Source organism: Salvelinus namaycush, chromosome 3 (assembly GCF_016432855.1).
Source record: "Salvelinus namaycush isolate Seneca chromosome 3, SaNama_1.0, whole genome shotgun sequence".
NCBI lineage: Eukaryota > Metazoa > Chordata > Actinopteri > Salmoniformes > Salmonidae > Salvelinus > Salvelinus namaycush.
The window spans coordinates 6281636-6308581 of record NC_052309.1 but is presented as its reverse complement, the minus strand read 5'-3'; the positions used below and the strand labels follow the sequence as shown (position 1 = coordinate 6308581).

Sequence of the window (26946 nt, the reverse complement as noted above, 5' to 3'; positions counted from 1 at the left end):
TTTTGTGTGTATTTTGTATTTTTCTGTAATATTTAATGGACACGCTGCTATTTCCCTGTTTTGCGTTCTTGCCAGGTCGCCCTCGCAAAAGAGGTTTTTAACCTCAGTGGGTTTTACCTGGTTAAATAAAAATACAATAATGATCTAGCAGCAATTTATAAACCTTAGAAATACACTTGACAGGTTTTTTCACTACTATTCAGTAAGACATCAAGTTTAGATTATTTGTGTTCCACAAGAGAACCCTGTTTCAATCTAACCATGTGAAAACAAATGTTTAGATGGAATACAGTTCTCGTACTTGTTGAAAATAACAAAAAGTACCATCCAGGAAGAGGTGGTACATTTCCCTTAAACCTTTGTTGTGCCAGGATTTAAATGGTATCATCATTAAAACAGGATGAAAAGCAGAGATTTCCCCATTTAGGAGCAAAAGGGGAGAGAGAGGCATTGTTACCCTGTCATTTATTAGTTGCTTTCCATACTTGTATACTATTCACAATTACTGGGCTATTCGTAATCTTCTTTATCTCTTGCAGGCCAAAATAGGGCAGGTATTTCAACTCATATTGTAAAATGTCAAAGGATTCTAGCCTTTTCCAAGAACTTAATGAGGGAGAAAACCATTGTTTAACTTGGGCGAGTTGTTGGGCTGCCCAATAGTAACGTTTTAGGTAAATTCACACCACCCAGGTGGGTGTGGAAGATACAGGACCTGAAAATGATTTCTGGGTGATTCGTTATTCCAAATAAATGAGAAGAGGCTCTACATGTTTCATGCAGAGGGGGTGAAATTGGAAGATTCTGAAACAAATAAAGAAATGTTGTTAATATTGGCATTTTGATGACATTAACTCTGGCCATGAGAGAAGTAGGAAGGAAGTCCATTATTTTCAAGTCATTGGTAACCTTTTTAATAACTGGAATGTAGTTAAATTTATACAAATATAAGCAGAATCTCTGTCTTGGACCAATTTACTTTATCCAGATAGTTTAACAAACTCTTCAAGCAGTGATAGGAGCACTGGAATTGAGTATGAGGAGTCGAAGAGAGATAGCAAGACATCATCCACATACAATGATATAACATGCTATTATTTGCCAATTGGAATTCCTTTAATTTGGTCATGTGATCTAATCATAGCAGCAAGGGATTCTATGACCAAAGCAAAAAGTTCTGCACTGGTCGGACAGCCTTGCCTTGTCCCTCTAGACAACAGGAAGGGGGTTGAGTATTGTATGTTGGTTTTAACTACTGCCGTTGGTGAATTATAAAGAATTTGAATCGAAAGAGATAAATAATGGACCAAAATAGAAGTAAAGTACTTCCATTCCACTCTGTCGAATGCTTTTCAGCATCAAGAGCGAAAACATTTGGGGTCTGTAGATCACTAGTATGACAATGAATGTCAATATATCTACGTAAATGATCAGGAGAGAGACGACTGTGCACAAAACCAGTTTGGTCTGTGTGCATGAGATTCTAGGTGCAGAGTTAATATAATCGACATTTTATGCAAAACGTCTTTATCCTTCTTTTTCAGTAAAGTATTCGCTGCGTGATGTAAAGTAGGAGGAAGCTGTTTTAGACAGCCATTGATTAGAGGGAGATGGCGAGGTATCGCCCGCTCAGAGAATTGCTAATTCTATAGGAAAACCATCTAATCCTGGTGTCTTTACATTTTGGCTGATAGCTCATCAGTAGTAATGGCTTGATCTTTTTATTTTTTATTAATTTAACCTTTATTTAACTAGGCAAGTCAGTTAATAACAAATTATTATTTACAATGACGGCCAAACCCTAACCCGGACGACACTGGGCCAATTGTGCGCCGCCCTATGGGACTCCCAATCACGGCCAGTTGTGATACAGCCTGGAATCGAACCAGGGTCTGTAGTGACGCCTCTAGCACTGAGATGCAGTGCCTTACACCGCTGCGCCACTCAGGAGCCCCTAAATGTAGCGTTGCTTCTTCTGATAAAGTTGGCCGATTGATATCTTTCAGGAAGGCATTAAGAGTCTCGTGAGTCGCACTGCAAACTAGATGAGTACAATTCTTCATAGAATAGTCTAAACATTTCATTAATTTGAAGTGGATCTACTGTAACACAATGGAGGCTTTTCAGTCTGCCGTCCTTGAACACTTTGGGTCAATCAAACACCGGAGCCCCATTCAATGAAGGGAAGCGAAGTGGGCGAGTTGAGGTTGCAAACTCCATTTTAGACGAGACTGACTTTATGACAAAAAATGATCGTATTTACACATTGTAGTACGTTTTGACAATAGAGTAAATGACATGTCGATGCCACGGGGCCGTTTTCAAAGGGATTAAATGCTTTTTAGGGGCAGTCGCTCTTTAACTAACACACACACACACACACTCACTCACTCACTCAGCCCTCAAGGTTAAAGGAATTGCAGTAGACAGATTAACATGTTTTATCTCCTGAGTGTACACACAGTCTCTTGTCTACGACACACACACACACACACACATACACACACACACACACACACACACACACACACACACACACTGTATCTGTCTGCGGTTATGCAAATAGCCAAACAAGTCAGTCAATCAGGATCTTTCTAACAAATGACCACTGTCTCATCTCTACACAAACACCTGAAACCATTCTTCTAATCTACCTCATCACTGATATTGGGCTAGAATGAAAACAGTACTCATTACAAAGAAATGTGTTTTCAATAGTATAGATATCTAGAATGTAGTTAACTCACATGTATTGTCTTTACAACAGTATTTTTTTGTATTCATGTATCTGTCGCTCGATACATTTCACGTCATGTGATGGCTGATAGTTTTACATGAGTAATATATTGGTGGTTTCTTACACTAGTCATTTTTGTGTTCTAGATGGTAGTGCTGCTGCTGTCTGGGTGGTGTTGTGGTCATGTAAATACAGTCCCTGTTGGCTGTCTGTGACAGGTTGTCTTGTGACTGTCTGGGTGGTGCAGTGCACTCTGACAGTGTTAGAGAAGCACAACTGGCTCTGGCTGAATTACCCTGCAAGAGGAAGAAATCACAAAGCAGGAGGGGAAGAGGAGAGTAGACAGGGGAGAGGAGGGGGGGAAATGTGGCTAGACAGAGGAGGATAGAAGTGAGGAGGGGAGGGGGGTTGGTGTGGGTGTCTTGATATAAAAAAAGCCTCTGCTTCATTTCATATGGGGCGAGACTGAGGCACCTCTAATTTAATCAGCCTAGCATGTCTCCCACACACAGACGTCTAGTTTACTCACACACGCGCACAGACACGCGCACAGACACGCGCACAGACACGCACACAGACACGCACACAGTCACGCACACAGTCACGCACAGACACACAGACACAGACATCTAGCTTGCACATTTGCATCTGACCTGGATTCCCTGGTGTGCAGTGGGCTAATCTCATTAAGAAGAAACACATCGCACCACGTGACTGTCTGCCGTTCCTTCACCATTTGTTTGGCGCAGTGTGTTTTAGGGATTACCAGCCGGTGGGCTTCTGACTGCCCAAATGTTTGTCCGTCTCTACATTTATAATTGGTTTGCAAATTACGGTCGGCACTGTGTTCAGAGATGCTAAGTACGCTCTACCGGCAAATTCTACCGGTGTGTCCTGTCCTCGTCTCTCCCCTCCGCTCCTCCTCCCCTTCTTCAGCTAGACCAATTACCACCTAACCCTTGGGAGTCCAGGCCTGTCGGGCCACCTCCACACTATTCCCTACATAGTGCACTACTTTTGACCAGAGGCCTAGTACTGCACTATATAGGGAATAGAGTGCCATTTGCGATGCAGAAAGCACCTCAGCTCCCAGACACCTCATCAATCTTTATTAGACAGACAGACAGACAGACAGACAGACAGACAGACAGACAGACAGACAGACAGACAGACAGACAGACAGACAGACAGACAGACAGACAGACAGACAGCTCTGTGAGTCTCTGATCTGCTGGTGATGTGTGTCTGGTCTGGACCTCTCTGCTGTCTCATGTCTCACACAACATCTATAACCTATCGTCCTCTCTCCTCCCTTCTCCTCCTCTATTCTCTTCTGTCACACTACCTAGAAAACAGGTGACAGAAAATGAAATGACATATATTTATAAAATGAAATAACATATATTTATAAAATGAAATGACATATATTTATAAAATGAAATGACATATATTTATAAAATGAAATGACATATATTTATAAAATGAAATGCCATATATTTATAAAATGAAATGACATATATTTATAAAATGAAATGACATACATTTATGAAATGACATACATTTATGAAATGACATACATTTATAAAATGAAATGACATACATTTATAAAATGAAATGACATATATTTATAAAATGACATACATTTATAAAATGAAATGACATACATTTATGAAATGACATACATTTATGAAATGACATACATTTATGAAATGACATACATTTATAAAATGAAATATATTTATAAAATGAAATTACATACATTTATAAAATGAAATGACATACATTTATAACATGAGTAGTTGCAGGAGATCCAGGGTTTTACTGTGTTGAATAAAGCATTAATCAGCCATCTTCACAGGTGTCCCAGTGCACATAGTTGTTTACACACACACACTCACACACACTCACAGAGCAGCAGGCTCCCACCTCCTGATTGAAGGGTCACTCCAGGGCAGACTGAGAGTAGGAGGCCGTGTAAAAGGACCGTAGGAATTCTGGGAGCTCGGGGGTGTGTTGGGGTGGTACGTGCGCGCGCGGGACTACATAGCTAGCCGGTCAGATCGCCACTTGGCTTATTTCATTAGAATCTATAAGCTGTTTTGGACTTCTTGACTCCAGACTAGAATTGTTCTCAGGCGGAACTTGGGTTCTTGATCAGCCTCACAAAGTGGCTTTTAAAGGCACAGTCCTTAAATTCCTGTTTTCAGCCAAACATCAGACCCACCATTTGGTTTGCTGTAGAGCTGAGAAAGGTATTGAGACATCAAATGTTATTTGTCAGCTGCGCCGAATACAACAGGTGTAGAGACCTTACCGTGAAATGCTGAATACAACAGGTGTAGAGACCTTACCGTGAAATGCTGAATACAACAGGTCTAGAGACCTTACCGTGAAATGCTGAATACAACAGGTGTAGAGACCTTACCGTGAAATGCTGAATACAACAGGTGTAGAGACCTTAGTGTGAAATGCTGAATACAACAGGTGTAGAGACCTTACCGTGAAATGCTGAATACAACAGGTCTAGAGACCTTACCGTGAAATGCTGAATACAACAGGTGTAGAGACCTTACCGTGAAATGCTGAATACAACAGGTGTAGAGACCTTACCGTGAAATGCTGAATACAACAGGTGTAGAGACCTTACCGTGAAATGCTGAATACAACAGGTGTAGAGACCTTAGTGTGAAATGCTGAATACAACAGGTGTAGGTAGACCTTATAGTGAAATGCTGAATACAACAGGTGTAGAGACCTTACCGTGAAATGCTGAATACAACAGGTGTAGGTAGACCTTATAGTGAAATGCTGAATACAACAGGTGTAGAGACCTTAGTGTGAAATGCTGAATACAACAGGTGTAGGTAGACCTTATAGTGAAATGCTGAATACAACAGGTGTAGAGACCTTACCGTGAAATGCTGAATACAACAGGTGTAGAGACCTTACCGTGAAATGCTGAATACAACAGGTCTAGAGACCTTACCGTGAAATGCTGAATACAACAGGTGTAGAGACCTTACCGTGAAATGCTGAATACAACAGGTCTAGAGACCTTACCGTGAAATGCTGAATACAACAGGTGTAGAGACCTTACCGTGAAATGCTGAATACAACAGGTGTAATAGACCTTACAGTGAAATGCTGAATACAACAGGTGTAGGTAGACCTTATAGTGAAATGCTGAATACAACAGGTGTAGGTAGACCTTATAGTGAAATGCTGAATACAACAGGTGTAGAGACCTTACCGTGAAATGCTGAATACAACAGGTGTAGGTAGACCTTATAGTGAAATGCTGAATACAACAGGTGTAGAGACCTTAGTGTGAAATGCTGAATACAACAGGTGTAGGTAGACCTTATAGTGAAATGCTGAATACAACAGGTGTAGAGACCTTACCGTGAAATGCTGAATACAACAGGTGTAGAGACCTTACCGTGAAATGCTGAATACAACAGGTCTAGAGACCTTACCGTGAAATGCTGAATACAACAGGTGTAGAGACCTTACCGTGAAATGCTGAATACAACAGGTCTAGAGACCTTACCGTGAAATGCTGAATACAACAGGTGTAGAGACCTTACCGTGAAATGCTGAATACAACAGGTGTAGAGACCTTACCGTGAAATGCTGAATACAACAGGTGTAGAGACCTTACCGTGAAATGCTGAATACAACAGGTGTAGAGACCTTACCGTGAAATGCTGAATACAACAGGTGTAGGTAGACCTTATAGTGAAATGCTGAATACAACAGGTCTAGAGACCTTAGTGTGAAATGCTGAATACAACAGGTGTAGTAGACCTTACCGTGAAATGCTGAATACAACAGGTGTAGAGACCTTACCGTGAAATGCTGAATACAACAGGTGTAGAGACCTTACCGTGAAATGCTGAATACAACAGGTGTAGAGACCTTACCGTGAAATGCTGAATACAACAGGTGTAGAGACCTTACCGTGAAATGCTGAATACAACAGGTGTAGAGACCTTACCGTGAAATGCTGAATACAACAGGTGTAGGTAGACCTTATAGTGAAATGCTGAATACAACAGGTCTAGAGACCTTACCGTGAAATGCTGAATACAACAGGTGTAGAGACCTTACCGTGAAATGCTGAATACAACAGCTGTAGAGACCTTACCGTGAAATGCTGAATACAACAGGTGTAGAGACCTTACCGTGAAATGCTGAATACAACAGGTGTAGGTAGACCTTATAGTGAAATGCTGAATACAACAGGTGTAGAGACCTTAGTGTGAAATGCTGAATACAACAGGTGTAGGTAGACCTTATAGTGAAATGCTGAATACAACAGGTCTAGAGACCTTACCGTGAAATGCTGAATACAACAGGTGTAGAGACCTTACCGTGAAATGCTGAATACAACAGGTGTAGAGACCTTACCGTGAAATGCTGAATACAACAGGTGTAGAGACCTTAGTGTGAAATGCTGAATACAACAGGTGTAGAGACCTTAGTGTGAAATGCTGAATACAACAGGTGTAGGTAGACCTTAGTGTGAAATGCTTACTTATGATGTGGAGAAGTAGGCTATACTATGGTAGATTAAACAGCAAGCGCATATCACCACCACCTGATTCTTATAGACGCTGTCAGTAGAACCAGTAGTAGTGGGAAGCACAACCAATATCAAAAGGAGACATTATTATTCTGTTGTCATCCCCAGCGAGTAGCTGTTTTAAAGAAACCTTTTCATCCTCTGTGTTTCGCTTCATATTGTCTGATTTGTAGTCATGGGAAGTCACTTAACAGGGCTATCTCTCTCTGTCTCTCTACACACACATACACACACACATACATACATACACACATACAGTGGGGCAAAAAAGTATTTAGTCAGCCACCAATTGTGCAAGTTCTCCCACTTAAAAAGATGAGAGAGGCCTGTAATTTTCATCATAGGTACACTTCAACTATGACAGACAAAATGAGGGGAATAAATCCAGAAAATCACATTGTAGGATTTTTAATGAATTTATTTGCAAATTAAATAAGTATTTATTTTCCACCAAGTTTATTTTCCACCAAGTTGCAAGTAGACAAGCAGTGGGGAGGTAGAGAGGGGAAAGGAGTCTGTTGATTTCAAAGGGGAAGTTGCAAGTAGACAAGCAGTGGGGAGGTAGAGAGGGGAAAGGAGTCTGTTGATTTCAAAGGGGAAGTTGCAAGTAGACAAGCAGTGGGGAGGTAGAGAGGGGAAAGGAGTCTGTTGATTTCAAAGGGGAAGTTGCAAGTAGACAAGCAGTGGGGAGGGATGGAGGGGAAATGGCAAGTAGACAAGCATCAGGCTGGCAGCCCCATGTGGATGCAGATACCATGCCTCTTTTTCCTCTCTGTCTCGTTCTATTTCTCCCTCCCTTTCTCTGTGGAGTCCCAAAATAGAGGTCCTCTCTCTCTCTTGATGTGAGGAAATTGGTTTGGATTGTTTTGGACCTGTGAGTGAAAAGGGCAGTGTGAATCCACATGTAGCTGTACTGTGTTGCTGTAAAGACCTCACAGCACCATGTCCCTTTGTCTAGTGTTCCTTGATCATTCATATGTTTGTATTCAGGCCAATGGTGCATGTTTACATTGTTTAGATGAGGTTCCAGACTTGAGCTGTTAGAACATGACTTGATGTTGACCTTCAGTAAACTGGGTACCTTGAAACTCTGAGGTGGACAAAGACATTGTTGGTTGTGCAAAGTGAGAGTGAACGACAGTGTGATGTCAAATCAAGTTTATTTTTATATAGCCCTTCGTACATCAGCTAATATCTCGAAGTGCTGTACAGAAACCCAGCCTAAAACCCCAAACAGCAAGCAATGCAGATGTAGAAGCACGGGAGGGCTGTAATAGAGCCACTGTGCGCTATCCCCTCCCTCCCTCCTTCCCTACTCTCTCTCCCCTTCTCTCTCTCCCCTCTCTCCCTCCCCTCTCTTCCTCCCCTCTCTTCCCTTCTCTCTCTCCATCTTTCTCTCTTCCCTTCTGTTTCTCTCCCTCTGTCCTTCCCCCTCTCTCTCTCCCTCCCCTCTCTTCCCTTCTCTCTCTCCATCTTTCTCTCTCCCCTTCTGTTTCTCTACCTCTGTCCTTCCCCCTCTCTCTCCCTTCTCTCCCCTCTTTCTCCCCCCCTCTCTCCCCCTCCCTCCCTCAATCTCTCCCCCTTTCCTCTCTCTCCCTTCTCTCTCTCCTCTCTCTCCCTCTCCTCTCTTCTCTCTCTCCATCTTTCTCTCTTCCCTTCTGTTTCTCTACCTCTGTCCTTCCCCCTCTCTCTCTCCCTTCTTCCCCCTCTTTCTCCCCCTCTCTCTCCCCCTCCCTCCCTCAATATCTCCCCCTTTCCTCTCTCTCTCGTTCTCTCTCTCCCTCCTTCATCGATCTCTCCCTCCCACTCTCTCCCACTCCCTCCCTCCCTCCCTCCCTATCTATCTATCTATCTATCTATCTATCTATCTATCTATCTATCTATCTATCTATCTATCTATCTATCTATCTATCTATCTATCTATCTATCTATCTATCTATCTCTATATATATATCTATCTATCTATCTCTATATATATATCTATCTCCCCCTCCCTCCCTGCCAGGCAGGCAGGTATAATATGTTCCTGTTTTGCATAGCAGAGTGCTGTTGTGCTGTCTGGTCCGTGGCCATAGACTCCAGACAGTCTATATGGAGCTAGATAACATCTCAACCACGCAGACTTCACAATGGCTATCCCTCAACATGACATAACCGCCCTGCCGCTCGCCTGCCTGCCCCTGTGTTGCCTGTGTCCTAGTCCGTGTCCAGCCCCCTACGGACTTAGTGGTGCCCCCAGCTTCCTCCCTGGCTCCAGCCACTTCTAGGCTGCCCTGTACACACACACACACACACACACACACACACACACACACACACACACACACACACACACCGTCACTTTGTATTTAATGCCCAATGGAAACCATTGATTCTAGTCGCTCAGAAAACACACTTTCTCTTTAACCTAAGGAACCCTGTGTATAGGGGTTTTTCACCTTATCAGGGATATTAGATTACATTGTCCCACACTAAATTCCCATCTCTTCTCTCTTATGCGTTTTTTAGGCCCAGGACCAGAATGCAATTTTTTTTAACCTCTATTTCACATACATGTTCCTATAAGTGTGTAAAATGTCCTCTGCTATCTCTCTCTCTCTCTCTCTGTGTGTCTAGGCCCAGGACCTCTATGTTAATAGTTTATCTCTTCTCTAGGCCCAGGACCTCTATGTTAATAGTTTATCTCTTCTCTAGGCCCAGGACCTCTATGTTAATAGTTTATCTCTTCTCTAGGCCCAGGACCTCTATGTTAATAGTTTATCTTTTCTCTAGGCCCAGGACCTCTATGTTAATAGTTTATCTTTTCTCTAGGCCCAGGACCTCTATGTTAATAGTTTATCTCTTCTCTAGGCCCAGGACATCTATGTTAATAGTTTATCTCTTCTCTAGGCCCAGGACCTCTATGTTAATAGTTTATCTCTTCTCTAGGCCCAGGACCTCTATGTTAATAGTTTATCTCTTCTCTAGGCCCAGGACCTCTATGTTAATAGTTTATCTCTTCTCTAGGCCCAGGACCTCTATGTTAATAGTTTATCTCTTCTCTAGGCCCAGGACCTCTATGTTAATAGTTTATCTCTTCTCTAGGCCCAGGACCTCTATGTTAATAGTTTATCTCTTCTCTAGGCCCAGGACCTCTATGTTAATAGTTTATCTTTTCTCTAGGCCCAGGACCTCTATGTTAATAGTTTATCTCTTCTCTAGGCCCAGGACCTCTATGTTAATAGTTTATCTCTTCTCTAGGCCCAGGACCTCTATGTTAATAGTTTATCTTTTCTCTAGGCCCAGGACCTCTATGTTAATAGTTTATCTCGTCTCTAGGCCCAGGACCTCTATGTTAATAGTTTATCTTTTCTCTAGGCCCAGGACCTCTATGTTAATAGTTTATCTCTTCTCTAGGCCCAGGACCTCTATGTTAATAGTTTATCTCTTCTCTAGGCCCAGGACCTCTATGTTAATAGTTTATCTTTTCTCTAGGCCCAGGACCTCTATGTTAATAGTTTATCTCTTCTCTAGGCCCAGGACCTCTATGTTAATAGTTTATCTTTTCTCTAGGCCCAGGACCTCTATGTTAATAGTTTATCTTTTCTCTAGGCCCAGGACCTCTATGTTAATAGTTTATCTCTTCTCTAGGCCCAGGTCCTCTATGTTAATAGTTTATCTCGTCTCTAGGCCCAGGACCTCTATGTTAATAGTTTATCTCTTCTCTAGGCCCAGGACCTCTATGTTAATAGTTTATCTCTTCTCTAGGCCCAGGACCTCTATGTTAATAGTTTATCTTTTCTCTAGGCCCAGGACCTCTATGTTAATAGTTTATCTCTTCTCTAGGCCCAGGACCTCTATGTTAATAGTTTATCTCGTCTCTAGGCCCAGGACCTCTATGTTAATAGTTTATCTTTTCTCTAGGCCCAGGACCTCTATGTTAATAGTTTATCTCTTCTCTAGGCCCAGGACCTCTATGTTAATAGTTTATCTCTTCTCTAGGCCCAGGACCTCTATGTTAATAGTTTATCTCTTCTCTAGGCCCAGGACCTCTATGTTAATAGTTTATCTTTTCTCTAGGCCCAGGACCTCTATGTTAATAGTTTATCTCGTCTCTAGGCCCAGGACCTCTATGTTAATAGTTTATCTTTTCTCTAGGCCCAGGACCTCTATGTTAATAGTTTATCTCTTCTCTAGGCCCAGGACCTCTATGTTAATAGTTTATCTCTTCTCTAGGCCCAGGACCTCTATGTTAATAGTTTATCTTTTCTCTAGGCCCAGGACCTCTATGTTAATAGTTTATCTCTTCTCTAGGCCCAGGACCTCTATGTTAATAGTTTATCTTTTCTCTAGGCCCAGGACCTCTATGTTAATAGTTTATCTTTTCTCTAGGCCCAGGACCTCTATGTTAATAGTTTATCTCTTCTCTAGGCCCAGGTCCTCTATGTTAATAGTTTATCTCGTCTCTAGGCCCAGGACCTCTATGTTAATAGTTTATCTCTTCTCTAGGCCCAGGACCTCTATGTTAATAGTTTATCTCTTCTCTAGGCCCAGGACCTCTATGTTAATAGTTTATCTTTTCTCTAGGCCCAGGACCTCTATGTTAATAGTTTATCTCTTCTCTAGGCCCAGGACCTCTATGTTAATAGTTTATCTCGTCTCTAGGCCCAGGACCTCTATGTTAATAGTTTATCTTTTCTCTAGGCCCAGGACCTCTATGTTAATAGTTTGTCTCTTCTCTAGGCCCAGGACCTCTATGTTAATAGTTTATCTTTTCTCTAGGCCCAGGACCTCTATGTTAATAGTTTATCTCTTCTCTAGGCCCAGGACCTCTATGTTAATAGTTTATCTCTTCTCTAGGCCCAGGACCTCTATGTTAATAGTTTATATTTTCTCTAGGCCCAGGACCTCTATGTTAATAGTTTATCTCGTCTCTAGGCCCAGGACCTCTATGTTAATAGTTTATCTCGTCTCTAGGCCCAGGACCTCTATGTTAATAGTTTATCTCTTCTCTAGGCCCAGGACCTCTATGTTAATAGTTTATCTCTTCTCTAGGCCCAGGACCTCTATGTTAATAGTTTATCTTTTCTCTAGGCCCAGGACCTCTATGTTAATAGTTTATCTCTTCTCTAGGCCCAGGACCTCTATGTTAATAGTTTATCTCTTCTCTAGGCCCAGGACCTGAATGTGATTGAGGAGGTGATCAGGATGATGCTGGAGATCATCAACTCGTGTCTGTCGAACTCTCTACACCACAACCCCAACCTGGTCTACGCCCTGCTCTACAAGAGAGAGCTTTTCGAACAGTTCAGAACACACCCCTCCTTCCAGGACATCATGCAGAACCTCGACACGGTGAGACAGAGAGACACACAGCACAAATATCAGCACGCAAACAAACACACTCAAACATTCCTAAATCCTCATTGAAAACAATGGCCAATTTTGGATTGAAACTCCTCCACTGCTGTGCTGAATTTTAGCCTCTAAGCTTTCCAGTAGAATAGTTTAGTGAAAAAGCTTTGTAGCATTTCAAAGATTTGGGATTTACAATAAATAATATATTTTCATGATGGAGAGAATTTCGCGCCTCAATTTCTAATGCAAAGATACTCAGAGGGTCGATTACTATTCTAGTGTCAGATGAGAAGAAGTGCATTACAACTCTGAAAAGATTTGGCATGGGTCCCCAGATCCTCAAAACGTTCTACAGCTGCACCATCAAGAGCATCCTGACCGGTTGTACCACCGCCTGGTATGGCAACTGCTCGGCATCCGACCGTAAGGCGCTACAAACGGTAGTGCGTACGGCCCAGTACACCACTGGGGACAAGCTTCCTGCCATCCAGGACCTATATACTAGGCGGTGTCAGAGGGAGCGCCAAGTCTAGGTCCAAAAGGCAGCCTGTTAGAGATGTCTCTCTGGGACTCTGACAGCCTGTTATAGATGTCTCTCTGGGACTCTGGCAGCCTGTTATAGATGTCTCTCTGGGACTCTGGCAGCCTGTTAGAGATGTCTCTCTGGGACTCTGACAGCCTGTTATAGATGTCTCTCTGGGACTCTGGCAGCCTGTTATAGATGTCTCTCTGGGACTCTGGCAGCCTGTTAGAGATGTCTCTCTGGGACTCTGACAGCCTGTTATAGATGTCTCTCTGGGACTCTGGCAGCCTGTTAGAGATGTCTCTCTGGGACTCTGGCAGCCTGTTATAGATGTCTCTCTGGGACTCTGACAGCCTGTTATAGATGTCTCTCTGGGACTCTGACAGCCTGTTAGAGATGTCTCTCTGGGACTCTGGCAGCATGTTATAGATGTCTCTCTGGGACTCTGACAGCCTGTTAGAGATGTCTCTCTGGGACTCTGGCAGCATGTTATAGATGTCTCTCTGGGACTCTGACAGCCTGTTATAGATGTCTCTCTGGGACTCTGACAGCCTGTTATAGATGTCTCTCTGGGACTCTGACAGCCTGTTATAGATGTCTCTCTGGGACTCTGACAGCCTGTTATAGATGTCTCTCTGGGACTCTGACAGCCTGTTATAGATGTCTCTCTGGGACTCTGGCAGCCTGTTAGAGATGTCTCTCTGGGACTCTGGCAGCCTGTTATAGATGTCTCTCTGGGACTCTGGCAGCCTGTTAGAGATGTCTCTCTGGGACTCTGGCAGCCTGTTAGAGATGTCTCTCTGGGACTCTGGCAGGAGCAATTAGGGTTTAGTGCCTTGCTCAAGGGCACATCGACATATTTTTCACCTTGTCGGCTCCGGGAATCTAACTAGCGACCTTTCGTTATTGGCCCAATACTCTAACTGCTAGGCAATCTACAGTCCTGATCTTGTACTCCATGTTGCTATGATACATTTGTGTTGCTATGATACGTTTATCAGCTGTTAAATGTGAGAAACACATAAGACAGAGAGATGGTCTGTCTGGAAAACGTTAGTATCAGTCAATCCTTGCTTCCTGTGCCCATGTTTCCTTAGTTGTTATTAAACAAGGACAGAGGATGTGGTAACCCCCCCCATCATTTGAATAGATGCTCTGCATCAGTGGATACCCAAACGCAACAGGTAGTCCAGGTACACAGAAAATACAAGATCTGCACTCAAAATCCCCCAAAAATGTGATTATTGCAGACGGACCTGAATTTTGGAGGGGAAAAAAGGAAGATTTTGTTAGTTTTACACTTAAGACATGACCGTTGTGCTGTAGAAATTGTGTATTTAGTACAGTTATGTTCCAACACTCTCTCCATTTTGTGCCAATATCAGTTATTTTTAAGTCTTGGTTGCGATATTGTTTTCTACTGGACCTAGTGTAAATAGACAATCTGTGCCAACAGCTTTTGTGCTGCTTACACGACTAGTTACTACAGCTACTGAAGTTACACTATCTGCAAGTTGCTCCCAATGGCATCACGTTAGGGACATCTGTTGCAGTGGTAGACTCGTGTGACGACCCAAAGCAGAGGATTAAATGAATTATGAAGCTGAGAGGAGACGATAGTTAAATCACTTCAACGATATGTTATTGATGTATACATGTACAGAAATGAGACTCATTGAAGCGTAAATTGTCTTGACAGTCAATGGTGTCAAATCAAATCACTTCCTCAGTTTCATGAGAAACTAGTCTTAAATTATTTATACCTTCATTTAAAGTTGTCATAGTAACTTAGATGCATTTCACAGAAAATATACATTTTTTTTTACCTTTACCTGACAGGTCCCTCAAGCAAACGCACGCACGCACGCACGCACGCACGCACGCACGCACGTACGTACGTCTGACTTGTTCTTCTCTTGTCGCTGTGCCCCCCAGGTGATAGGTTTCTTCAGCCAGCGTCTGGAAGCAGCAGGGACTGACCTGTCAGTAGAAAGGGTTCAGGAAGTTATCATGAAGGGAGCACAGGCCCTTCCCAACGACCGCCTCAAGGTAACTAATAAACACACACACCCTGCCCAAAGACACACACAGACAGCAGTGGTAATTAACAATCGTGATTTGGGGGGCTGGGGATGGGAGGTGGGGGCTGGGCTGAAACTGGGTATATGGGGAGTTGGAGTTGAGGATGATTTAAGATGAAGTCCAGCTCCAGTCTTCATCAGCATTAATGTCACGCTCCACCACCATCCTTCCTGCCTGGTGAATATGCTGCTGCAGATAATGACATTTCAAGGAGGCGTGACAGCTCCGTCAGTTTGTCTTCATTTTACATCCCAAATGGCACCCTGTTCCATATATGGTGCGCTACTTTTGAACAGGGCCCATCATTGTGCACAATATAGGGAAGAGGGTGCCATTTGAGACGCTGGATCCGGGAGAGGAATCAATTTGCCAGCAGGCACTTCGTTACCTTGCACTCCGTGCTGGGACGCCGCCTAACCACAATTCCCCAACCCCACATGAATCAAGGAGGAAATATGTATCTGGGGACGTCGCTATGCGTTGCCGTGTAGTCCATCTTCAGCGGCGCCCAGCCAGACGATTTTAATGTTTCATCATGTGTTCTGTGTTCCATGTTCTGTTGTGGGGCATTGCAACAGGAAGGCATGTGTTCTATGTGTTCCATGTTCTGTTGTGGGGCATTGCAACAGGAAGGCATGTGTTCTATGTGTTCCATGTTCTGTTGTGGGGCATTGCAACAGGAAGGCATGTGTTCTATGTGTTCCATGTTCTGCTGTGGGGCATTGCAACAGGAAGGCATTTGTCTCTACTACTACTGCTACCAGATAGCTAATAAGTACCCTATTCCCTGTAAAGTGTGCTATTTTTGACAGAACAATGTTAAAAAGTAGTGCACTATAAAGGAAATCTGGTGTCATTTGGGACGTAAGGATGTGTGGCGTCTCTCCAGACGTATCTCCTGCTACACATCTCAGCACTGTGACTTTTCTGATAATGGATGTGTGGCGTCTCTCCAGACGTATCTCCTGCTACACATCTCAGCACTGTGGCTTTTCTGATAATGGATGTGTGGCGTCTCTCCAGACGTATCTCCTGCTACACATCTCAGCACTGTGGCTTTTCTGATAATGGATGTGTGGCGTCTCTCCAGACGTATCTCCTGCTACACATCTCAGCACTGTGGCTTTTCTGATAATGGATGTGTGGCGTCTCTCCAGACGTATCTCCTGCTACACATCTCAGCACTGTGGCTTTTCTGATAATGGATGTGTGGCGTCTCTCCAGACGTATCTCCTGCTACACATCTCAGCACTGTGGCTTTTCTGATAATGGATGTGTGGCGTCTCTCCAGACGTATCTCCTGCTACACATCTCAGCACTGTGGCTTTTCTGATAATGGTCTGAATAATTCCCTCCCTCTGTATTAATAATCTCTGGGGCTGTTCCTTCATCTTGGCATGTATCTGTCAGAACTGGGTTTCAAAAACCATTTGTTTTCTTTCAAGCTCTCATCTAGTGATCACACGCACACACACACACAGTTCTGACTGACAGTTCGCTGTAGCTTTGTGTCTCTTCAGTTGTGATCTCCTGCTGGCCTTGACTGATGCATCCTGCCACAATATGATCGCTGCAGCAGTGTGAGAATCTAGGTCGCTCATTCTATCGCTCAACTCTGCCTCAGTCTCTTCTGCCTGAGAGATAATCATCACTTCTCTGCCTGCGTGCCTGCCTGCGTGCCTAGAGAATAGGGGGCCATTTGGGACACAGCCTTAGCTTCCTAATGAAAATCCATAGGCTAAGATGAATGCTGTGTGGAATCATCAATACATCTATAATTGTCCTCTCAAAGCACTTAAACAGACAAGTGCCTAGCAGTTTGTTAAAGTGAGATGACATGGTAGAGTACTAAAATGGACAAGAGTTGGAGAGACATTAACCATGTTTCCACTGGCTGTCTATCTGACCATCTGTCACTGGCTGAGTTAGGGTTGAGCTGAATGTAGAGTTCATATGACTAGTCACACAGTAACTGCTTCTAATGCACACAGATCAACTGGACTAGGACATAGAACTAGGACATAGAACAGTTTGGCCCTCACTGTTGTGTTGTGTTGGATAAAAGCATCTGTTAAATGCCATATATTATTCTATTGGAAGAGCCTTGAAGAGCTGAATGAACTAGACATAGACAAAGAAGAGCATGATAGATGTATAGAAACATTGACTCACAATGAGCCAGCCAGACATGCGTTTGTCCCTGGCCGTCTGTCTATATCTGTGTGGGTAACAGACGGTGAGAATGCCCCAGGGACAGCTAACTGATGTTCTCCCCCAGAAGGGTGCATGCTCAGCCCCCTCCTGTGTACTCCCTGTTCACCCATGACTGAGTGGCGACGCACGCCTCCAACTCAATCATCAAGTTTGCAAACGACACAACAGTAGTAGGCCTGATTACCAACAATGACGAAACAGCCTACAGGGAGGAGGTGAGGGCCCTGGTAGAGTGGTGCCAGGAAAATAACCTCTCACTCAATGTCAACAAAACAAAGGAGCTGATTGTGGACTTCAGGAAACAGCAGAGGGAGCACGCCCCTATCCACATCGACGGGACAGTAGTGGAGAAGTTGGGAAGTTCCTCGGCGTAAACATCACTGACGATCTGAAATGGTCCACCCACACAGACAGTGTGGTGAAGAAGGCGCAACAGCGCTGAATAAATTTGTCTTGGCCCCTAAAACCCTCACAAACTTTTACAGATGCACAATTGAGAGCATCCTGTCGGGCTGTATCACCGCCTGGTACGGCAACTGCACCGCCCGCAACCGCAGGGCTCTACAGAGGGTGGTGCGTTCTGCCCAACGCATCACAGGGGGCAAACTACCTGCACTCCAGGACACCTACAGCACCCGATGTCACAGGAAGGCTAAAAAGATCATCAAGGACATCAACCACCTGAGCCACTGCCTGTTCACCTGCAATAACATCTGCTAAATATGTGTACTTGACTAGCACAATTTGATTTGACACCACAGTTTTCTGGCAGCGTCAGACTGGCCCTGTTATGTCTCTCAGTCCCGCATCCTTCGTCACCAGCCCCCAGTCGCCAGCCCCCAGTCGCCAGCCCCCAGTCGCCAGCCCCCAGTCGCCAGCCCCCAGTCGCCAGCCCCCAGTCGCCAGCCCCCAGTCGCCAGCCCCCAGTCCCGCGTCCCTCGTCACCAGCCCCCAGTCACCAGCCCCCAGTCCCGCGTCCCTCGTCACCAGCCCCCAGTCACCAGCCCCCAGTCGCCAGCCCCCAGTCGCCAGCCCCCAGTCGCCAGTCACCAGCCCCCAGTCACCAGCCCCTCGTCACCAGCCCCCGGTCCCCAGGCAGAGACAAAGGACCCATCCAGAGATAGGGCCAGCCTCTCTTTCCCTCTCTCTTTGTCTGTCTCTCGCTCTATTCAATTCAATTCAAGGGGCTTTATTGGCATGGGAAACATATGTTTACATTGCCAAAGCAAGTGAAGTAGATAATATACGAAAGTGAAATAAACAAAAATTAACAGTAAACATTACACATACAGAAGTTCCAAAAGAATAAAGACATTACAAATGTCATATTATGTCTATATACAGTGTTGTAACGATGTGCAAATGGTTAAAGTACAAAAGGGAAAATAAATAAACATAAATATGGGTTGTATTTACAATGTTTGTTCTTCACTGGTTGACCTTTTCTTGTGGCAACAGGTCACAAATCTTGCTGCTGTGATGGCACACTGATATTTCACCCAGTAGATATGAGCGTTTATCAAAATTGGGTTTGTTTTCTAATTCTTTGTGGGTCTGTGTAATCTGAGGGAAGTATGTGTCTCTAATATGGTCATACATTTGGTAGGAGGTTAGGAAGTGCAGCTCAGTTTCCACCTCATTTTGTGGGCAGTGTGCACATAACATAGCCTGTCTTCTCTTGAGAGCCAAGTCTGCCTACGGCGGCCTTTCTCAATAGCAAGGCTATGCTCACTGATTCTGTACATAGTCAAAGCTTTCCTTAAGTTTGTGTCAGTCACGGTGGTCAGGTATTCTGCCACTGTGTACTCTCTGTTTAGGGCCAAATAGCATTCTAGTTTTCTGTTTTTTTGTAAATTCTTTATATTTTCCTCTGTCTGTGCCTGCTGGTCAGCCTCTCTCTCTGCCTTTCTCTCTGTCTGTCTGTGTCTCTCTGTTTCCCTCTGTCTGTGCCTGCTGGTCAACCTCTCTCTCTGCCTTTCTGTCTGTCTGTGTCTCTCTTTTTCCCTCTGTCTCTGCCTGCTGGTCAGCCTCTCTGTATGTCTGTCTGTCTCTCTCTGTCCCACTGTCTTCCAGGTTCTCTCCCTCTCTCCTTCATAGTCCACTGTGAGCCCAGCCACCTACTCCTACAGCTATCAGGCTCAACCACTTTCAATGACAGACAGCGTTTGTGTCCCAAATGGCACCTTATTCCCACATAGTGGGAACCCTGTTCCCTAAATAGCTATTCCCTACCTAGTGCACTATCTACGGAACAGGGTGCCATTTGGGATGGAGACGGACAGTGTGGAATTTAGCGCTGCTTTGTTCTGTAATGCTACGATACAGACAGTCTGGCTCCTTTTTGGAGGAGAGGACAAGGGGAGGAGAGGGCGAGGATGGAGGAGAGGAGACGGGAAAGGAGGGGAGGATAGAATAGGAGGGGAGGCTCGATGAGGGGAGGAGAGGAGGGGAGGATAAATGAGGCGGAGATAGAAGAGGAGAGGGGAGGATAGAAGAGGATTGGAGGAGAGGAGAGGGGAGGATAGAAGAAAGGAGGAGGGGAGGATAGGAGATGGGAGGATAGAAGACGAGAAGGGAGAATAGAAGACGAGAGGGGAGAATAGATGAGGGGAGGAGGGGAGGATAGGAGAGGATAGAGGAGGGGAGGGGAGGGCAAGATAGGATAGAGGAGGGGAGGGGAGGGGAGGATAGAAGAAGAGGGGAGGGGAGGGGAGGATAGAAGAAGAGGGGAGGGGAGGGGAGGATAGAAGAAGAGGGGAGGGGAGGGGAGGATAGAAGAAGAGGGGAGGGGAGGATAGAAGAAGAGGGGAGGGGAGGATAGAAGAAGAGGGGAGGGGAGGATAGAAGAAGAGGGGAGGGGAGGATAGAAGAGGATGGAGGGGAGGATAGAAGAGGATGGAGGGGAGGATAGAAGAGGATGGAGGGGAGGATAGAAGAGGATGGAGAGGAGGATAGAAGAGGATGGAGGGGAGGATAGAAGAGGATGGAGGGGAGGATAGAAGAGGATGGAGAGGAGGATAGAAGAGGAGGATAGAAGAGGATGGAGGGGAGGATAGAAGAGGATGGAGGGGAGGATAGAAGATGGTGGAGGGGAGGATAGAAGAGGGTGGAGGGGAGGATAGAAGAAGATGGAGGGGAGGATAGAAGAGGATGGAGGGGAGGATAGAAGAGGATGGAGGGGAGGATAGAAGAGGATGGAGGGGAGGATAGAAGAGGATGGAGGGGAGGATAGAAGAGGATGGAGGGGAGGATAGAAGAGGGTGGAGGGGAGGATAGAAGAGGGTGGAGGGGAGGATAGAAGAGGGTGGAGGGGAGGATAGAAGAAGAGGGGGGGGGGGGATAGAAGAAGAGGGGGGGGGGGGATAGAAGAAGAGGGGAGGGGAGAATAGAAGAGAAGGGGAGGATAGGAGGGGAGGGGAGAATAGAAGAAGAGGGGAGGATAGATGAGGAGAGGAGGTGAAAAGAGTAGAGAGTGGGAAGTGAGGGAAGGAGAACTCTCCATACCTGGGGCTTCCAGAGGCCAGAACACAGCAGTAAAAGAGCCCCTCGTCTGTTCTCAAGTACATGTGAAACACCTGAATATCTACTGAAAAGTAGTGGAAATAGAGGAAAGACTTCACAAAACATAATGTCCTTTTCCCTGATCTGCACCTAGCTGCATTCCAGCCTGTCTGCCTGGGGTCTGAAGCCTTTTCCTTCTAAGCCTTGTAACAGTGGGATCAGAGGGAACACACAGTCCTACAGTCTAGACAGGGACCTAGTCAGTCAGGCTGTCTGTGTTCTGGGGGCCGCGGGTCTGGTCCAAATGGCACCCTATTCCCTATATAGTGCACTACTTTTGCCCAGTGCCATTTGGGATGCAACCCAGTGCTGGGCTGGGTGACTGGCATGAGCCTGGCCAACCCTGTGCTGTGCTGGGTGACTGGTATGAGCCTGGCCAACCCTGGGCTGGGTGACTGGCTTGAGCCTGGCCAACCCTGTGCTGGGCTGGGTGACTGGCATGAGCCTGGCCAACCCTGTGCTGTGCTGGGTGACTGGCATGAGCCTGGCCAACCCTGTGCTGTGCTGGGTGACTGGCATGAGCCTGGCCAACCCTGTGCTGGGCTGGGTGACTGGTATGAGCCTGGCCAACCCTGTGCTGTGCTGGGTGACTGGCATGAGCCTGGCCAACCCTGTGCTGTGCTGGGTGACTAGCATGAGCCTGGCCAACCCTGTGCTGTGCTGGGTGACTGGCATGAGCCTGGCCAACCCTGTGCTGTGCTGGGTGACTGGCATGAGCCTGGCCAACCCTGTGCTGTGCTGGGTGACTGGCATGAGCCTGGCCAACCCTGTGTTGTGCTGGGTGACTGGCATGAGCCTGGCCAACCCTGTGCTGTGCTGGGTGACTGGCATGAGCCTGGCCAACCCTGTGCTGGGCTGGGTGACTGGCATGAGCCTGGCCAAGTATGTAGTATTTATGGGCTCCCGAGTGGCGCAGCGGTCTAAGGCACTACATCGTAGTGCTAGAGGCGTCACTACAGACCTTGGTTTGATCCCGGGCTGTATCACAACCGTCCATGATCGGGAGTTCCATAGGGCGGCGCACAATTGGCCCAGCGTTGTCCGGGTTAGAGGAGGGTTTCGCCGAGGTAGGCCGGCATTGTAAATAAGAATTTGTTCTTAACTGACTTGTCTAGTTAAATAAAGGATAAATAAATTAAAATAAATTTAGTCTGCTCTGCAAGCAGGGAGGGATGGAGAGAGATACGCAGAGAGGGGGAGGTGTTGGAGCCAAGCCAAAACATGAGCCATTCCTGGGCCAGCCTGTGTACGTGTGTCTGCTTCCAAAGAAACACTGCAGGAGTGTTTACCTAACCATGCTAGTCTGAAGCTAGTCCACTAGCTAATCTCTAGACCAAATCACAAGCTAAACAACACTGATAGCAAGCTACAAGGGACTGACTGACTAACTAGCTGACTGACTGACTAACTAGCTGGCTGACTGACTAGCTGACTGACTAACTAGCTGACTGACTGACTGACTAACTAGCTGACTGACTGACTAGCTGACTGACTGACTGACTGACTGGCTGACTAACTAGCTGACTGACTGACTGACTGACTAACTAGCTGACTGACTAACTAGCTGGCTGACTGACTAACTGACTGACTGACTAGCTGACTGACTGGCTGACTGACTAACTGACTGACTGACTGACTGACTGACTGACTGACTGACTGACACTAGCTGGCTGACTGACTAGCTGACTAACTATCTGACTAACTAACTAGCTGACTGACTAACTAGCTGACTGACTGACTGACTGACTGACTGACTGACTGACTGACTGACTGACTAATTAGTTGACTGACTGACTAACTAGCTGACTGACTGACTGACTAACTCGCTGACTGCCTGACTGACTGACTGACTAGCTGACTACCTGACTGACTAACTACCTGACTGACTGACTAGCTGACTACCTGACTGACTAACTACCTGACTGACTGACTAGCTGACTGACTTGCTGACTGACTTGCTGACTGACTGACGGACTTGCTGACTGACTGACTAACTAGCTGGCTGGCTGGCTGACTGACTGACTAACTAGCTGACTGCCTGACTAACTAGCTGACTGACTGACTGACTAACTAGCTGACTAACTAGCTGACTGACTGACTAACTAGCTGTCTGACTGACTGACTAACTTGCTGACTGACTGACTAACTAACTTGCTGACTGACTAACTAGGTGACTGACTGATTGACTAACTAACTAGCTGACTGACTGACTAACTAGCTGACTGACTGACTAGCTGACTGACTAGCTGACTGACTGACTGACTGACTGACTGACTGACTGACTGACTGACTAGCTGACTGCCTCGCTGACTAGCTGACTGACTGACTGACTGACTAGCTAGCTGACGGACTGACTGACTGACTGACTGGCTGACTGACTGACTAACTAGTTGACTAACTAACTAACTAGCTGATTGGCTGGCTGACTGACTGACTAACTAGTTGACTAACTAGCTGACTGACTGACTGACTTGCTGACTGACTGACTGACTTGCTGACTGACTAGCTGACTGACTGACTGACTGACTGACTGACTTGCTGACTGACTAGCTGACTGACTGACTGACTGACTGACTAACTAGCTGACTGACTAGCTGACGGACTGACTGACTGACTAGCTGACTGCGTGACTGACTAGCTGACTGCGTGACTGACTAGCTGACGGACTGACTAGCTGACGGACTGACTGACTGACTGACTGACTGACTGACTGACTGACTGCTGTTAATGTATTTGGTAGCGACCGTCTGCTGGCTAGACCACAGTAATACAGCACTGTCTGTTGATACAGTATCGTATGACCACACAAGCCAGGGTCCATAGATCATTATGCCAGGCTGCCTGTGCTACAGACCAATACTACCCAGAGAGTGGACACAATGAAGGCTAATATGAATAGCCGGGAATGGGCTTGCCATGCCAAATAATGTCCCCACTTTTTGGCAGGGGGACACTATTTGGCGTGACAGGCCCTTCCCTGACCACAGCATAATAAGGATTACTATGTGTGTCTCTCACCAGAGTGTGATTAGTGTGTGACCCAAACATCACCCTGTGACCTGGCTGGTGGGATATGATGAGAAATCACTGTATTATTCATGCTTCCAGGCCTGGCTGCTGCTGGTCTGGGTAAGGTAGGGCTTGGACCTTCGGTTTGGGTTGGCAGGGCTGTTGGTGGGAGAGAAGAGATGGGATTGGTAGGGTAGGGCAGGACTTGGCTGTTGTTGGACAGAGAGGATGCTTTCTGACTTGGCTGGGCAGGGCTTGGCAGTTGTTGGACAGAGAGGATACTCTCTGACTAGACTGGGCAGGGCTGGGTTGGGCAGGACTTGGCTGTTGTTGGACAGATAGGATACTCTCTGACTGGACTGGGCAGGGATTGGTAGGGTAGGGCAGGACAGAGAGGATACTCTCTGACTGGACTGGGCAGGGATTGGTAGGGTAGGGCAGGACAGAGAGGATACTCTCTGACTGGACTGGGCAGGGATTGGTAGGGTAGGGCAGGACAGAGAGGATACTCTCTGACAGGACTGGGCTGTAAAGTCCCTGGACGCACCATAACTCTTTCCGAGTTGGAAAGTTCCAAGTTTCCTATGACAAGCAGGACCCAGAATGAGGGAGGGAGGGGGATGACAGTGTTTTTAAAACAGCATCCTCCTCAGCCAGGTCTGTTAATTAGAACTAAAGCTTGTCTGTAACAGAAACCACTCAGGTCGTTCCTTAACAAGCGTTCTCTTTCACCTGAGGCGTTAGATTGACGTCACCTGAAATCAAAGATGGGGTGTAGATTTCAAGGATGTGGGGGGCTGGGACAGCTAGGTGTTGCTACTAGAGCCACATTACGAGCTGAATGGCTAGTGGTTCAAATGGGTTCAACACCTACTGGAGCACACAAGCACACACTCACACACTGGCTGGTCACCACCACTTATGGTTTTCAATGGTTACTTCTCAAATGGAACCCTATTCCATATAGGCCCTGGCCAAAAGTAGTGCACTATATAGGGACTAGGGTGCCATTTGAGACGCTGACCCATTCAGGTCAATGGAGGGTTGACAGGTTAACGGGGCCTGTTTGAAAGGTCAGAGGTCACCTCTCAGAGTGACACCTCTTACCCAGCTTACCTGTATAAGTACCTTTACCTCAGCAACTAGACAGTCAGCTACAGATGGAATTACATCAGATGGAATGGGTTTTACCTGGTTGGTTTGTAGCTAGCTCCTGTCCAATCACCAACCAGTGTTGTCATCTGTCAGTTAAACCTGGGAGTTATAGACAATGAATCTTAACATTTCTATGGTTATATATGCTGATCCAGAGTCAAGACCGGACCTCTAGACTCAGACCAAGACCACTAGGTTAAGACTCCATCTCTGGGCTTGTCCTGTCCATAGATCCCTTTATCTTAAAATGTTCTTCTTCTGTCTTCTCTGTGTCTGTCTACAGAAGTTCCCGGAGCTGAAGTTCAAGTATGTAGAGGAGGATCAACCTGAAGACTTCTTCATCCCGTACGTGTGGTCCCTGGTCTTTAACTCTGGAGTGGGTCTTCACTGGAGCACGACAAACATACAACTCTTCAGCATGGACTCTGCCTGAGGGGGGTTCACGCTGGGGGGGGGGGGGGGGGGTTCACGCTGAGGGGGGGGTTGACGCTGAGGGGGTGTTGACGCTGAGGGTTCACATTTGTGTGTGTGTGCGAGTCTGTTTATTTGTGTGTGTGTGCAAGTCTGTTTATTTGTGTGTGTGTGTGCGAGTCTGTTTATTTGTGTGTGTTTGTGGGAATCTGTTTATTTGTGTGTGTGTGTGTATACCCTGCTTTGGAAGTGCCTCTACCCCCACAGACAAATCCCTGTCTTACTATGGTATGTTGGACAGGACATCTGATACCTGTCCTGCTCTTCAGATAGTCTTTTCTCCTGTGCTTCCACAGCCTGGTTATGTATCACACCATGGTTTTGATGGTGAGCTCAGTGTTGGGTCTGTTTTCACATGGTTCAGCTCCACACCTCAACAGCAGCACTGAATATAAGGGATGCTACTCTTGACAGAGACACAGTTTTGATCCTCAGTCTCTATCAGGTTCTCTAACTTTTTTTCCTCCCCTCCAATTGCCCGCGATTTATTTGGGTTAGCTTAAAAAAAACGTATTTATTTTTTAAGTGATGTAGTTATGGTTTAAGGTTGAAAAAAGTTCAGAGAGAATTTAGAACAGGTCACCTGAGGACAGGTCAGTTGGTGACAGTTGATGACAGTTGGTGACAGCCTAAATGATTCTTGTCTCTGTAGCCTGGTCCCAGATCTGATCGTAAACAGATTCTGGGACCAGGCTTTTTGTCTCACTGTCCTCACTCCAGTCTTTACCACAGTAATCAGTTACTTTCAATAGGTTTAAACAAGGGTTCTCGTTTTTCATCAGTTTTCATTTTCAGTCAGTTGACCCAATGTTCTTTTGTGCACAATCATGTTTGTTTATTTGCATGTTTTATTTGATTCATTTTTTTATTCATGTATTTATTTTCATATCTGGATTTGGATATTTGCCCCACCAAAACAACAACAACATGATAAACAACAACAACATGATAAACATATCCTTGTAAACCTAAATCTAAACGTGTTTTTTTACACACTATCTTATTTAGCAGAAGTTATGTAGTTGTCTTAGTGTCAATATAGAACGACAACAACAGCTGACAGTTTTGCAAATTCGAAGTTGAATTTAGGAAGCATAATTATTATCTATAGAAAAATAACTCTAAACTGTATAGACTAAGTGTCATGTTTATTTAGTCTCAAAGGGCACCCTATTCTCTATATAGTGCACTACTTTAGACCAGAGCCTTATGTACCCTGGTCTAAAGTAGTGCACTAAATAGGGAATAGGGTGCCATTTGCGATGAAAGCCC

General features: G+C 45.6%; 1 protein-coding gene across 5 annotated transcripts in view; it reads left to right on the top strand.

The window, feature by feature from the left end:
- dym (dymeclin) overlaps positions 1–25652 on the top strand; it is a 170753-nt gene extending 145101 nt beyond the window's left edge. For all 5 annotated transcript variants that reach the window (XM_038989596.1, XM_038989594.1, XM_038989595.1 and 2 more), the window contains 3 exons: positions 12474–12656; positions 15118–15231; positions 25487–25652. In XM_038989596.1, coding sequence (XP_038845524.1) covers positions 12474–12656; positions 15118–15231; positions 25487–25636 — 447 coding nt within the window. In that variant the 3' untranslated portion in view covers positions 25637–25652. The remainder of the gene's footprint in view (positions 1–12473; positions 12657–15117; positions 15232–25486) is intronic.
- Positions 25653–26946: the final 1294 nt, after the last annotated feature.